The sequence below is a fragment of the Scophthalmus maximus genome, chromosome 8 (genome assembly GCF_022379125.1).
Source record: "Scophthalmus maximus strain ysfricsl-2021 chromosome 8, ASM2237912v1, whole genome shotgun sequence".
NCBI classification, from domain to species: Eukaryota; Metazoa; Chordata; class Actinopteri; order Pleuronectiformes; family Scophthalmidae; genus Scophthalmus; species Scophthalmus maximus.
In genome coordinates, this window is record NC_061522.1 from 1350001 (window position 1) to 1362635 (window position 12635).

Genomic DNA, 12635 nt, shown 5'->3' on the forward strand with positions numbered 1-12635 from the left:
AGCTGTGTCACTCTCACATCCAGCCCTGCCTCCCTCAGCCCCCTGCTCAGAGGTGGAGCCGTGGGGTGAATTTGCATTTTAATGTTAGGAACAAAAAAACAACCCCCCCCCCCCCCCCCCCCCCCCCCCCCCCCCCCCCCCCCAGGGCAGAATAACACAATCTGGTTCTCCTGTGTTTCCCCACAGAGCTTCTTCGAGAGTCACCCGGCGCCGTCGGCCGAGCGCACGGTGCAGCAGTGTTGCGAGAACATCCTCCTCAACGCCGCCTGGCTGAAGCGCGACGCCAACGACATCCAACAGTATCTACTGCAGCGCAAGGCGCCCCCCGTCTGAGCCGCTGCCTTCCCTCCTCCCCCCGTTCGCCGCCGCCGCCTCCTCTAGCCCCCCCCCCCAACCCTCCCTCCAGCGCCGACCTCCCAGGAGCAGCAGGCTTCACTTCCTCTAAAGGAACTGTATGAAATTTAACAAGACAAAGAATCCAACAGTGCTGGGAGGAGAAACACACACAGAGACTCTTTTTACGTTGACGAAGGGAAAATCCATTTCAAGCCGGACCAGGAATGTAGTTTTAGCCTTGTTCTGTCCTTGAGCGGACGAAACACGCCGCGTTGTGAATCCACTGCTCGGCAATGACGTCGCAGAAAACACCAGGAAACGATCGCTAACCCTGCTCACGCGCCCGACGTCACCCGCCCCGTATATGCACCCCCCATCCTCCTCCTCCTTCACCTCTGCGTCGTAGCTGAGAAAACTGTGAAAACCCCCCCCCCCCTCCTCTTTTTCCTGCTGCCACTCATCTTGAATGCATGAAGTGTGATTTTCTACATTTGCTGCTTTGTTTACGTCCAATTTGTTTCCTCTGGGTCGCCCCCCCCCCCTCTCAAGTCGGTATCCTCCTCACCCTCCTCCTCACTTTGGGGTGCTGTGATTGGGCAAGAAGCTGGAAGCAACCTGGGCAGAATGGGGTTCTAAACAGTAGTGGACTGTTGTAGATTCCAACAGCACTGATTATCCATTGCTAATAAACCGTTAGGGGCGAGGCGAGCAGCGCTAGCATGGTACTACATTGTAAAACTGTATAATGCAAGGTTTTCTTTTCTTTTCTTTTTTTTTTTTTGTGGATGTTCCTTTAAAAATAATTAAATGGGTTTGATTAACACACACACCCATCCACCCACCCCTCGAGCTCGGGTTTAAATAGTTCAAATCACCAACAAGCGTATTTAAATCCCCCCCGTTTCTTTTTTCTGCCCCCCCCTCGATGAAATGCAGATATTGGCACTTTTTTTTTTTTTTATAAGACAATAGATTCAGTGATTTATTTAATGTTCAGATCATAATCGTATATTCTGAGGTAAAGGAGATTGAGGAGAAAAGAAAAGAAAAAAAAAGATCACAGCACTACTTCTCGGGGCCTTTTCACTCTGACGTAACATCAGGAAGAAGAAAAAAAAAATGCCGCCTCCTGCGGCCGGCGGTCCGGCGTGGCTCTGCCCCCCCCCCCCCCCCCCCCCCGGACTCTGTGGACTTTGACCGGCGCCGTCGAACTCGGACGCCTTAAGATCCGTCGACTGGTTTGCAGTGAGTTGTTTGGACGGGGGTCTTCCACACGACATCAGATGTATCTAATGTGACAGATTATGCAGACTTGTTGAGCGAGTATATCTATATAGAATTTACAATTTGATGTGTGTTTTTGACAAACGTACCCACGAAGTCATCCGACCTGCTGTCGACTCTTTTCCCCCTGGAACATTTGTTGTTGTTTTCTTTTTCTTTTGTTTGGTTTCTTTCTTTTTCTTTTTTCTTTTGTTTAAAACTACAGTTGGTGTTCATTAAAGTGAAAAAAGGAATTATAAAAACAACTGATGTGACAATAGTACATGTTGATTTTGTGTGTGAAATGATATGGTTAACGTAATACTAATGGTAAATGCAGCAGTGGGATGAGCAACGTCTTTATTATTTAAAAAAACCTGGAGGAGAATGAAATTAGTGAGAGAAAATTCAAATGTCAACACATTTTGGTTTTTTGTCTGTAGAAAATGTTGCAGCGGTGCTTGGCTCCAAGTTTGCATCGTTGTGTGATGTCATCTGGTATTTTTTCTGATGAATCTGACTTTTAGTTCAACATGTGCTGTATTAAAACGCCCTCATACCTTAAGCACTATCACCATTTTAATAATAGTCAAAATAAATCAATGCATAATGCATCATTTATTGATTTAATCAGGTAATTAATACGCTGCATCATTGAAAAAACATTTCAAAGCGCAAGCTTTTCTCATGTGTCACGTCCCTTTGCAAAAGTATGAAAAGTTAACCAATGTACATTTAAATAAGATCAGAATCCTTTATTTGTACTTAAGTGGGGACATCTGCGTGTTACAGCAGTGGAGTGGAGAGCAGAATATTTTTTTTAAATATGTCAAATGTAATTTTTACATGAATCCCACAAACACGTTTAATTAAAAGTGATTCAAGTGAGCATGACAACCGCCCGCGTACATTACTCGCTTTATTATGTTAGTTGGTCAAAAAGTCTTTGGTACGGAAAGTGCTCAACTGCCACAGTTGAATTAAAAATATCTGAAGTGTTTCTCGTTATTACGACATATTCTTTTGTCGTTATAACGAGAAAAATATGCCGTAATAATAACAAGATTTCACAACAGCACATTAAAGGGATAGTTAAGTGATTTTGAAGTGGGACTGCTAAAGCATGTATTTTTGTCATACGTCCTTCAGCGTACAATTGAATGGATATTTTATTTTTTCCGGTAAGCATTTAAAAATGTGGCAAAAAAGACGTTTTTCGGTGATCCCCTCAGAAACAGTGCAACTCAGACTTAGGCTACTTCCATTTCTCCTCCAAACTCCATTCAATGACATTGACATCACCATCTCCATAAGGTAAAATTAACTTTGCATAAGTAACTCATACAACCCCACTTCAAAATCACTGAACTGTCCCTTTATGATTGTATTCTGACCGGTGCAGTTACCAGGTGCGGCCTGTTGGTAGCAGCAGTGAGCACGTGAGCGGGAGTCAAAGCTGAAAGCAGAGAAGAAGAAGAAGAAGAAGAAGTAGTTTGTCGCTGTGGTTTCTGGTCTGGAAGAAGATGCCGGTTGGAGAATAACTGCAGTGTAAGAACTTTCCCTTTTTGTCGTTTCAAACACTTTTAAACACTTTTCGAGTGAGTTACTCATAAAAGTTGTAACTTATCTCGCGCTGTTTACAGCTGAAGCTCGGGCTCAAAGTGAGCGGGGGGGCTAGCAGCGGCGTTAGCTGCGTGAATGCTAACTAGCTTCGTGGTTAGCAGCTCTTAGCTCGGGGCTAACCTTTAGCTCCGTGTCTTACTTTAACTAACTAACAACAGGTTGTGTTACAACGAAACGATTTGTCTTCAAATGATTCATTCTTTTTTGTGTTTAAGTGTCCGGGTCTCACGGGTCGGCGCTGCCGCAGCTGTTAGCTGCTAGCTGTTAGCTGTTAGCATTGGAGCAGCGTCAGGTTGTTGAGTTGTTCGGGTGAAAGTTGTTGCTAAAAATATACATAGTTGTGTTTTTATTATTAACTTCGTCGCACGCAGCTGGGTTTATATATATATATCTATATATATATCTATATATAGATATATATATCTACAGATATATATCTATGTGGAGCAGTTCCCTGTCAGAGCCTCGGTGTCGGGTGTCAAGGTCCAGCGGTTAAAAATAACATGAGCGATAAAAACATGTTGGTTCGTATCAAAGGTCGGATTCACCTGCGGAAGTGAAGCTGAGCGGCTTGAGTTCAACTCTGCTGAGGGTCCGTCAGTCAGCCCCGGTGACCCCAGGTGACCCCCTGACCCCAGGTGACCCCCGGTGACCCCCTGACCCCAGGTGACCCCCTGACCCCAGGTGACCCCCGGTGGATCGTTAGGTTAAAGACGTTTGGCTCGTGTTGTGATCTGTTTCCCATCTGTAGATGATGTCGGAGGTTTTCATGTGTGGTGTGGTGTAGATTGTTACGACGGTGTATTGAGGGGCCACATTGAGTAGGAAAAGAATTGGGGACTTTGAGAATAAAGTCGAAATATATTAGGAGAAAAAAAGTCGAAGATAAAAGTCATAATTTTGTGATTAAAAGGTTGAAATATTTTGAGAATAAAGTGGTAATATTAAGAGGTTAAAGTCAAAATATTTTGAGAATAAAGTAATAATAACACGAGATTAAAGTCGTACTATTACAGGAAAAAAGTCATACTTTTATGAGAATAAAGTCGAAATATTATGAGATTAAAGTTGTAATTTTACGAGAATAGTCGTAATATTGTTAGATTAAAGTCGTACTATTACAAGAAAGTCATAATTTTTACAAGAATAAAGTTGTAAATATATGAGAATATAGTCATAATATTACGACTATGCCGTTATTAATGTTAGGATCGGAAGTGCTTTACTGTCAGCATTTAGTCTTGATTGTGTGAATATCCACGGGTCTTGCGCTTTGTTCATGACTTGTTCAGTGGGTAAATCCGCCAAACAGGATCTTGACTGATAATGGCCTCCAGGAAAGAGAACCTGTTGCCATGGTAGCAACTAAAAGCAGATCTAAATACCAACAATAATAATGCCTCCCATAATTATTTAGCCAGAGAAATGTTTTTGAACTGGTGTTGTTGAGCGCACCTGACGACGTTGTCGATCGGGTAATTTATTAGTTCCTGATGTTTTCCGCAGTGAACAGTTTTAATTCCCTGCTTGTCTGTGTTTTTCATCCGTGGCCCGTCCCGTCTCACCACCAGGCTGTCTGGTGTCCTCCAGGCGGGGGTCTGATTGACAGATGCCTTCATCATGATGCTGAGTTGCAGCGCCCTGGTCCTTGTCCTCCTGCTGTCCCAGGCCAGGAGCTTCCTGGGCCCCTCGGAGGACGACGACGACGACGGCGGCGTCCCCGAAGACTGGGTTCTCCTGCATGTGGTCCAGGGCCACATCGGGGCAGGGAACTACAGCTACCTGCGCCTCAACCACGACGGCAGAATCATCCTGCACATGCGAAGCCTCAAGGGGGATGCGGACCTCTATGTGTCGGACAGAACCCTGCAGCCGAGCTTCGACACCTACAAGCTGCAGTCGGTCACCTGCGGCCGGGACGTGGTAGTGGTCCCGGGGGACTTTGTGAGGCCCGTGGGCATCGGGATCTACGGCCACCCGTCTCACCGGGAGAGCGAATTTGAGATGCGGGTGTTCTACGATCAGACGGTGCCTCAGAACCCGTTTGACTCGGGCTTGTACGCATCGAAGGACGGACGCGAGCCGAAGCAATCCGCTCAGGCCGAGGAGAAAGAGGCGTCGATCTTCTGGACAATTCTGATTGGACTTCTGAAGATTGTACTGGAGATTCTGTTTTGAAAAACGTCTTTCTTTCCTCTGCTGCAGCTGCGACTGAAGGAAAAGACTCTGCTCTTGACAACTGTCCCACCAGACTTCAGGGAGAAATCTTAGCGGCTCTTTAGTTTGGCGTGATTGAGAGGGGTTCATTATTATTATTATTTTTAATCAAACACTCACATGCACTTATGTAAACTGACAGACTTCGTGTACGAGATGAGGAGAGAATCGCAGCTGAGCGAGCGGCGAGGTTTAAACGTAGTTTGGATGAAACGCGTGTTGATACTTTGACGCCGGTTAACACGATCTGTGTCCGACGGTCCGGTTCTGGATAAAGAAAAACGCTCAGACCACATCCGGAGGTCGAATTTGAACATTCGCTGTTCACGGGGCTGATGATGTAGTTCAGACGATCTAAATCATGACCAGCCGATCGTCAGTCGCTGCGTGACTTTGACCGTCGGTTAGTCCGTTTCCGACAAGGGCTTTTGAGACGTTTGTTTGAAAAACCGTCTTCGATCGTAACATAGACCTGTAGCTGAAACTAACGATTATCTTCTCGATTAATCGATTAGTTGTTTGGTTCATAAAATGTCGATCGTGTTTCCCCAAAACCCAGAGACAATGTTTTGTTTTGTCCACACACCAAAGATATTCAGGTCAGTGTCACAGAAGAGCAAAGAAACCAGAAGATATTCACATTTAAGGATCTATTTTTTAGAATAGCTGGCGATTCATTTTGCCGTTGATCACTTATCGATTACCCGTTGTAGCTCTTGCTGAATCACTTCCTGATATTACTTTGGTAGAAAATATTTCTCAGATTCTTTCTCGGTTTCCTCGTTGACCCATCATGGGACAAAACAATGCTGCGCTCCATTGTAATATAATTTTGATTACTAATCGATAAATGTAGCAGCTCTCGCTGAATCACTAACCGATATTTTCCATCTTATTTCGGTAGAAAATATTTCTCAGGGTTTCCTTGTTGAGCCGTGACGGGACAAACTACTGATACCTACTGAGGGTCAATCGTGTGAAATAAACCTCCACACGAGAACCAGGATGAAGCTTCATCACCTCAAACTGCTGAAGCCTTATTATTTTTTCAAAATCATTAAAAAGAAGACGATCATGTTTCCCACTTGTCTTTTACATTTTACTTCCGAGCAGGAAGTAAGACGTGTTAGCGTTGTGTCACTTGAACAGAAAGGCCTTCGAGCTCGTCGCTGATCTGAGCAATTTTGCAGACGGTGACGACGCCTGTCACCTGTGAACGAATGAAGCCGCTTGTCTTAACTCTGAATATCTGACGTCACACGAGGACGCGTGTGGTGTTTGAATATCAAAAACACGTAGCAATACCGTCGTCGTGAGACGCGTCAGGATTATCGGTTGTGGTTTCAGCTGCTGAGGTGAGAAGCTCTGCTCTCTTTCCTCCGGTTCCGTCGGCCTCTTTGCGTTCTGCCTGTTGGACAAGCTCCTGAGTTAAACCCTCGTCCACCACTGAGCAGAGATGTTCAACAGTGCCTTCAGATCCTTCCTCTGCGCTCCTCCTGTTTTTCCAGACACGATTTTCAGTCGGGTTTACAAAATAAAAACAGATGTTTTTTGTAGACTGTGAAATTCTCCTGTCTCGTCTCATTTTGTCTCAGAGCTTCACTGACAAGAGGGTCGATGGTTGGATTCTGAGGAGAAGGAAGGACAAGACTGAGCAACGAGGACTGTTATCCACCAGTATCGGTACTGTAGACGCTAAGACGTCAGGATCAGTCTCTTAAAACTTAACCCCTCAGACTTTAAACACTTCATTACAAAATGACTGTTAATACTCATCATTCAAATTGATTATTCAAACAATACTTTGTTATCAAAAGAAGCAGAAAACATTTATGATGAATAGTTTAAAAACCGACAAAAACAAACAAGTCGCTGAGAGGACGAAGTCAGGCCCGCGTCACCGAGAGATTCGCCAAGATCCAGAATACACAAAAAAAAAGATCATTTCATTATTGGGGAAAGAAAATGATCAACTTGTTTCAACACGGCACGAATTATAAGGAGAATAATCTCGAGAATCAACGAATAAAACGTGGTGAGGCCCTCACGTGCACGTTGATCCATCATGTTGGGATCTGGAACATTAGTTTTCACTATTGTATGACGTCGTATTGAATAAAAAACAATTGAATAATGATTTGCAGATTTAAGTTAATATGAAAAAAGATCTGCCGGACACTTCAAGAATACGTCCGTCTGTCTCATTACTGGCTGTTTGTCACCAGCTAGTGTCTGACTAGCTTCACTTTATGTCCTGTGTTTTTCATTTTACTCAGACTTGAGGAAATCTTTCATCCTTCTTAACATATTTGCATTTCTATCTACTCCGGATAACATTTAAAACCATGCAAACCTTTTTCTTACAGCTGTCATGAAGAGCCAAACGGTCAACATGTGGAATATAATACGTTTTTTATTTAGATGATTTGTTTTACATTACATCACATTCAATTTTTTGCACTCAACCATGACGATATTACCCAAAAAGTGCAAGAGTCACGAGGTATAAACATGCACAAAATATGCTCCATTTTGGTTTTGTAATTTTATTTTGATTCAAGGTCTAAGGTTCTGTCTGAACAGGTGAGTTTTCAGTCTGTGGCGGAAACATTGAAGGGATTCTGCTTTCCTGATGTCAACAGGGAGCTTGTTCCACCACTGAACCAGGACAGAAAACAGACGGGATTAAGATCTGCGGTGGCTGCCCGCCCCTCGCACTGAGGGAGTAGCAAGCCGTCATGGGCTGGGATGTAAAGGTTTGACCATGTTCTGGATGTAGGAAGGGCCTGAGCCATTCGCAGTGCTGTAGGCGAGTACCGGTGCCCTGAGTCGCCTTGTGCAAAGTGTCAAAACGGTCAATAAACAGACCAATACACAGCCTGCATGCAGCAGCTGCCTTCTTTTTACTGGTCCTCTCGGACCGGCCGTGACTGCGATGAAGGAGACGGCCGGTCCGCTGGACTCTCTGCCCCAGCAACAGCTCACTAGATCGCTCTGGCGCCTTCCGCCTCTCAGGCCGCTGCCGACACCGGGTACCGATGAATTTTGCGTAGTCGGGAAGCAGGGAGATAGTTCCTCCAGGGCAGAAGCTGCCTCGCTCCAGGACAGCACGGTCAGAGCCACTCTGAGCTCCGGTGAACACACATTATGGATCCACTACAGAAGAACCACTGAAGAAGGATTTGAACGGCTTCATGATGCCTTTGCCCACAGACGAGAAGAATCTGGCGGCAGCGTTCTGCTGTTTGGTCGGCGTGGTCAGGTGAGTCTCCAGGGCCTCGATGATAACTTCATCACACAGCTGCAACTGCATGACTGTCAGGAGCCCCTTCGCAGAGTCAAACCTCTGACACAGGTCCCTGAACAGAGCCTTGTACATCTGCTTGATGGATTTATCGTTGTTTGGGCTCACGGTGACGTCCGCGTGCTCGATCTGTTGCATGGCCTTGTCTGTCAGATTTTTGAAAACCATGCAAAATTCCTCCTGGTTCACCGATTCTTGGGTCTTCTGAATGGTAAGCATGATGAGACCCGTGAGCATCAGGACAATCTGTTTGCGATTTGACTTTGTTGCCGACTCAGAAAAAGGTGAGCCTTCCATTTGATCTGTGAGTGGCTGCCTGCTTGGTTCACAGGGTGCCCGGTCAGTGTTTTCCCCGGGTGACTGGAATTGACCCCTCTCTTCTGAGTATCTGAGATCTGAGCTGCCAGAGGCTTGGCTATCAAAGTCAGATGGATCCACCCCGGAAGAACCGCTGAAGCGGGATTTGAACGACTTCATGATGCCTTTGCCCACAGTCTTCTGTTTAGTCAGGTGAGTTTTCAGGGCCTCAATAATGACTTCATCGTAAAGCTGCAGCTGCATGACTGTCAGGAGCCCCTTTGCAGAGGAAAACCTCTCACACAGGTCTCTGAACAGAGCCTTGTACATCGCCTTGATAGATTTATCATTGTCAGTGCTCATCGTTATGTCTCCGAGCTCGATCTTTTGGAAGGCCTTGTCCGTCAGATTTTTGAAAACCGTGTTGAATTCTTCCTGATTCATTGATTCTTGGCTCTTCTGCATGGTACGCATGATGAGCCCTGTGAGCACCAAGACGACCATTTTGTGATTCTTCACTGACTCAGATAGAGACGAGACATCGAGATGATCTCTGAGCGGATGCCTGCTCGGATCCCAAAGTGCACTGTCCGTGGTTTCCCCAGATGACTGCTTTTGTTCACTTATATCTGCAACTTCTGACACATCTTCGGCATCAGAATCCTCAGCATCTCCACCGTTTCCTGGGCATCTGAGTGGCTCACAAGGTGCTCCGTCCTCGGCTTGGCTATCAAAGTCTCCTGCGCCTCCGTTTTCTCTGCGCGTTGGCCTATTGTTGACCTCTGTCAGGATGTCCATCACTGCTTTCTCCGATGAAGAATAAACTATTTCATAGTCCCATTTGCTTCTGATCAATTGCATTGGTTCTTCCCCTTGGTTGTCCAACAGAGGGACAGTGTTGACTCTTTCTCCTCGTTGTGGCGTACACCGGCACTTGTCAAGGCACATGCAATGCAATATGTGCCCAACTAGATCAACCATTGCCTCAATATTTTCCACATAAATCCAGTTTGATTCCTCAGTCCTGCATTTCAGATGTCCGGTGTTGGAGCGCAGTTCAATGGCTAAGAGGTAGTTAATCCTTGCCGCTGCCTCTTTGGCGACTAACCGGCTGAACTCGCTCATGTTCTCACAACTACAGCAGCTGGGAGAGGTGTTGTTAGCGCGAGCAAAAACCTGTGGAAGGATGTGGTCGATGTTCTCCAGGACATAGCTCTCGTCCACGCGGAAGAGACACTGCTCAGGTTGCACATGTGAATGTATCCGCTGGAGTTTACTGTGCCACACCGAGACGATGGACCTGATGCTGCACATGATCTCCTCGGTGACCGAGTTAACAACATCGTGGCAAAAACGCTTCGCCGCGGGCTTCTGCAACACGCTGCGCCCGCGAGACGGATCCCAAACAAGCACATAGTACGCTCCTTTGTCGGCGTTGATGCGGTCGGCGTGTACCAGGGGTAGATGCACATTATCGGACACCTTGAGTTTGGACGAATCCAAGATGAGTCTGTGATGGTTTTTTGTTCTCTCCATTGTGGGTAAGTAAGTCTGGACGCGTGAGGAGGCCGATGTGAGCGATATGAAGGTGACGGACGTGAGCGGCGCTCTGTCGACAGCCTCCGCCGTCTTTCAACTTCAACCCTTTGATGTTGAAAGCTCTGGGTGACGTCATCCAACTTTGATCCCAAACAACATGGAACATGACATCACTGTGATGCCATCTAACGGTCGGTGACATTGACGCCATGTAACTTTTTTTATTTGAACCTCCTTCAGTTTCTTTCCTTCTAAATAATATTTTTTTTAAATGTTAATTTTTTCTGCCCACGTGCGTTCGAGGTTTCAACTGACGATATTATCTATTTCACAAATCAATGCATAAAATTGTATTTTGGTATGTCATATGTATTTTTATGGTTGTTCAACTAATGAGTTTGTTAACAACCACCACCACTTGGCATGTGAGCAATCTGGACTGCAACGGGGAAGGGAAAAGTAATACGTAAAATTTCGATATTGGCCCTGGTTGGGAGCTGTATTTATCTGTGCTTATGATATCAAAAGGCATACATGTTAAAAAAAATTCTGGCGGCATCTGGTGGTGAAGTTGCAAAACGCAACCAACCGAGCGACCGACAGGGGACACTTTATGGTGTCGCACCTCTGATTCCATTTCCGGCAGCATCTGAAAATTCTACCTGAACGCGACGTATTCTGGAGCGTTTAATTCAACAACCGTATTCAACACGACGTAGAAACATGGGCCCGTCTCTTTTTTATTTATTCATTAGAAAGTAAAAAATATGAAATATCTTCCAGTCACGTCTGTGCAGAACAATGTTTTATTTACAGGTGTGAAATCCAACACTTGTTCGTCCTGATGAACAGACTCACTGACGCGTGTGTTTACATATTTACAACCAGTCAGAACAAATGAAGCCAGTCTTCATCATCTTCATCTTCATGAGGTCAGCGCGGGCGCCAGCTCGATGCTGTTGATCCTCAGCACCGTCTGCGGCTGGACGAGGATCTTCTTGCGCTGGAACCGGTGTCTCTTCCAGAATTGCATGTGGACCTTGGGCCAGGACTCGGTCTTCTCCAGCACGGTGGCCTCGACGCGGACCAGCTCCCTGCCCAGCAGCGGCCTGCCCACCAGGGTGAAGTCCTGCGCCCCGACCAGCAGCACCTTCTCCATGCGGATGCGCTCGCCGCACTGCGCCTCCACGTGGCTCTCGATCAGCACCAGGTCCTCGCCGGTGACCTTCCACTGGCGCCCGGCGAAGTGCACCACGGCGAAGAGGCGGCCGAAGTCCCGCTGCTGGATGCGCTCGTTCACGGCGAGCACCACGGCGGCGTGTCGGCGCCGCGCCTCCTCCGCCGGCACCGCGCTCGTCTGCTGCGGCCACGGCGGCCGCGACAGCGAGGTCCGCGGCACCGGGTCCCCGCTCACGGAGCTCTGCGGGCGGGCGGCGGCGGCGGGGAACAGGAGCGGGGTCCTGGGCGACAACAGGCTGCGTGTCCTCCACAGTCCTCTGGTCGCCGCCATCTTCACAGGAAGTACCGTGGTGGTTCTTCTTCTTCTCGAGTTTTCTGTTTTTCGCGGTTTGCGCATTACCGCCCCCTACTGGTGTCGACGAGCATCGCTATTGCTTACTCAATTTAAAAAAAATAAAAACTTAATATGTTGTCAATCACATCAGTTTGTGTAAGATACTGAAATGTGATTTGATAAAGTTCTTTTGAGAACAAGATGTATTTGATTAAACTGTACTCTTAATGCTGTGGTTCGTCACTGCGCAATACGTGACCTCTGTAGAGGAAAAGGTGGAAAACGTCTTGAGGTCAAGGAAAGGTGTGAAGGAGAACTGATAGGATTTAGGAAAAGCCGACAGCGCTGCTCGGGTAATCCGACTCGACTTTCATGCGATGGTGGACCTTATTGACGTGCGTCTGTCGTGGTGATGAACTACAAAGCACGGAACCGCTCCATCAGCATGTTTCAGTGTTTTACCACCGTGTCACATCACATGTGATGATTCATATTTAACAGTAACTGACATCCGGATCATATTCATACTCTACTTCTTCTTCT

The 12635-nt window shown here is 46.5% G+C and overlaps 3 protein-coding genes across 4 annotated transcripts in view; 2 read left to right on the forward strand and 1 right to left on the reverse strand.

The window, feature by feature from the left end:
• The window catches only part of npepps (aminopeptidase puromycin sensitive), an 18143-nt gene extending 15914 nt beyond the window's left edge, over positions 1-2229 (forward strand). Inside the window, exon 23 of the mRNA XM_035638522.2 lies at positions 187-2229. Within this exon, the coding sequence (XP_035494415.2) occupies positions 187-333 (147 nt within the window). The 3' untranslated portion in view covers positions 334-2229. The remainder of the gene's footprint in view (positions 1-186) is intronic.
• A 774-nt stretch (positions 2230-3003) lies between these two features.
• On the forward strand, positions 3004-7005 carry c8h6orf120 (chromosome 8 C6orf120 homolog). 2 transcript variants are annotated; one of them, XM_035636848.2, is made up of 3 exons: positions 3064-3147; positions 3760-3888; positions 4794-7005. In XM_035636848.2, exon 3 carries the CDS (start codon positions 4843-4845, stop codon positions 5398-5400), a length of 558 nt encoding a protein of 185 aa, XP_035492741.1. In that variant the 5' UTR covers positions 3064-3147; positions 3760-3888; positions 4794-4842; the 3' UTR covers positions 5401-7005. The 2 variants fall into 2 exon arrangements, with proteins under 2 accessions (XP_035492740.1, XP_035492741.1); XM_035636847.2 differs by lacking the exon at positions 3760-3888 and having other exon boundaries at positions 3004-3147.
• Positions 7006-11369: 4364 nt separating this feature from the next.
• mrpl21 (mitochondrial ribosomal protein L21) lies at positions 11370-12277 on the reverse strand. Its single transcript, XM_035636846.2, has one exon. It carries the CDS (start codon positions 12153-12155, stop codon positions 11505-11507), a length of 651 nt encoding a protein of 216 aa, XP_035492739.1. The 5' UTR covers positions 12156-12277; the 3' UTR covers positions 11370-11504.
• Positions 12278-12635: the final 358 nt, after the last annotated feature.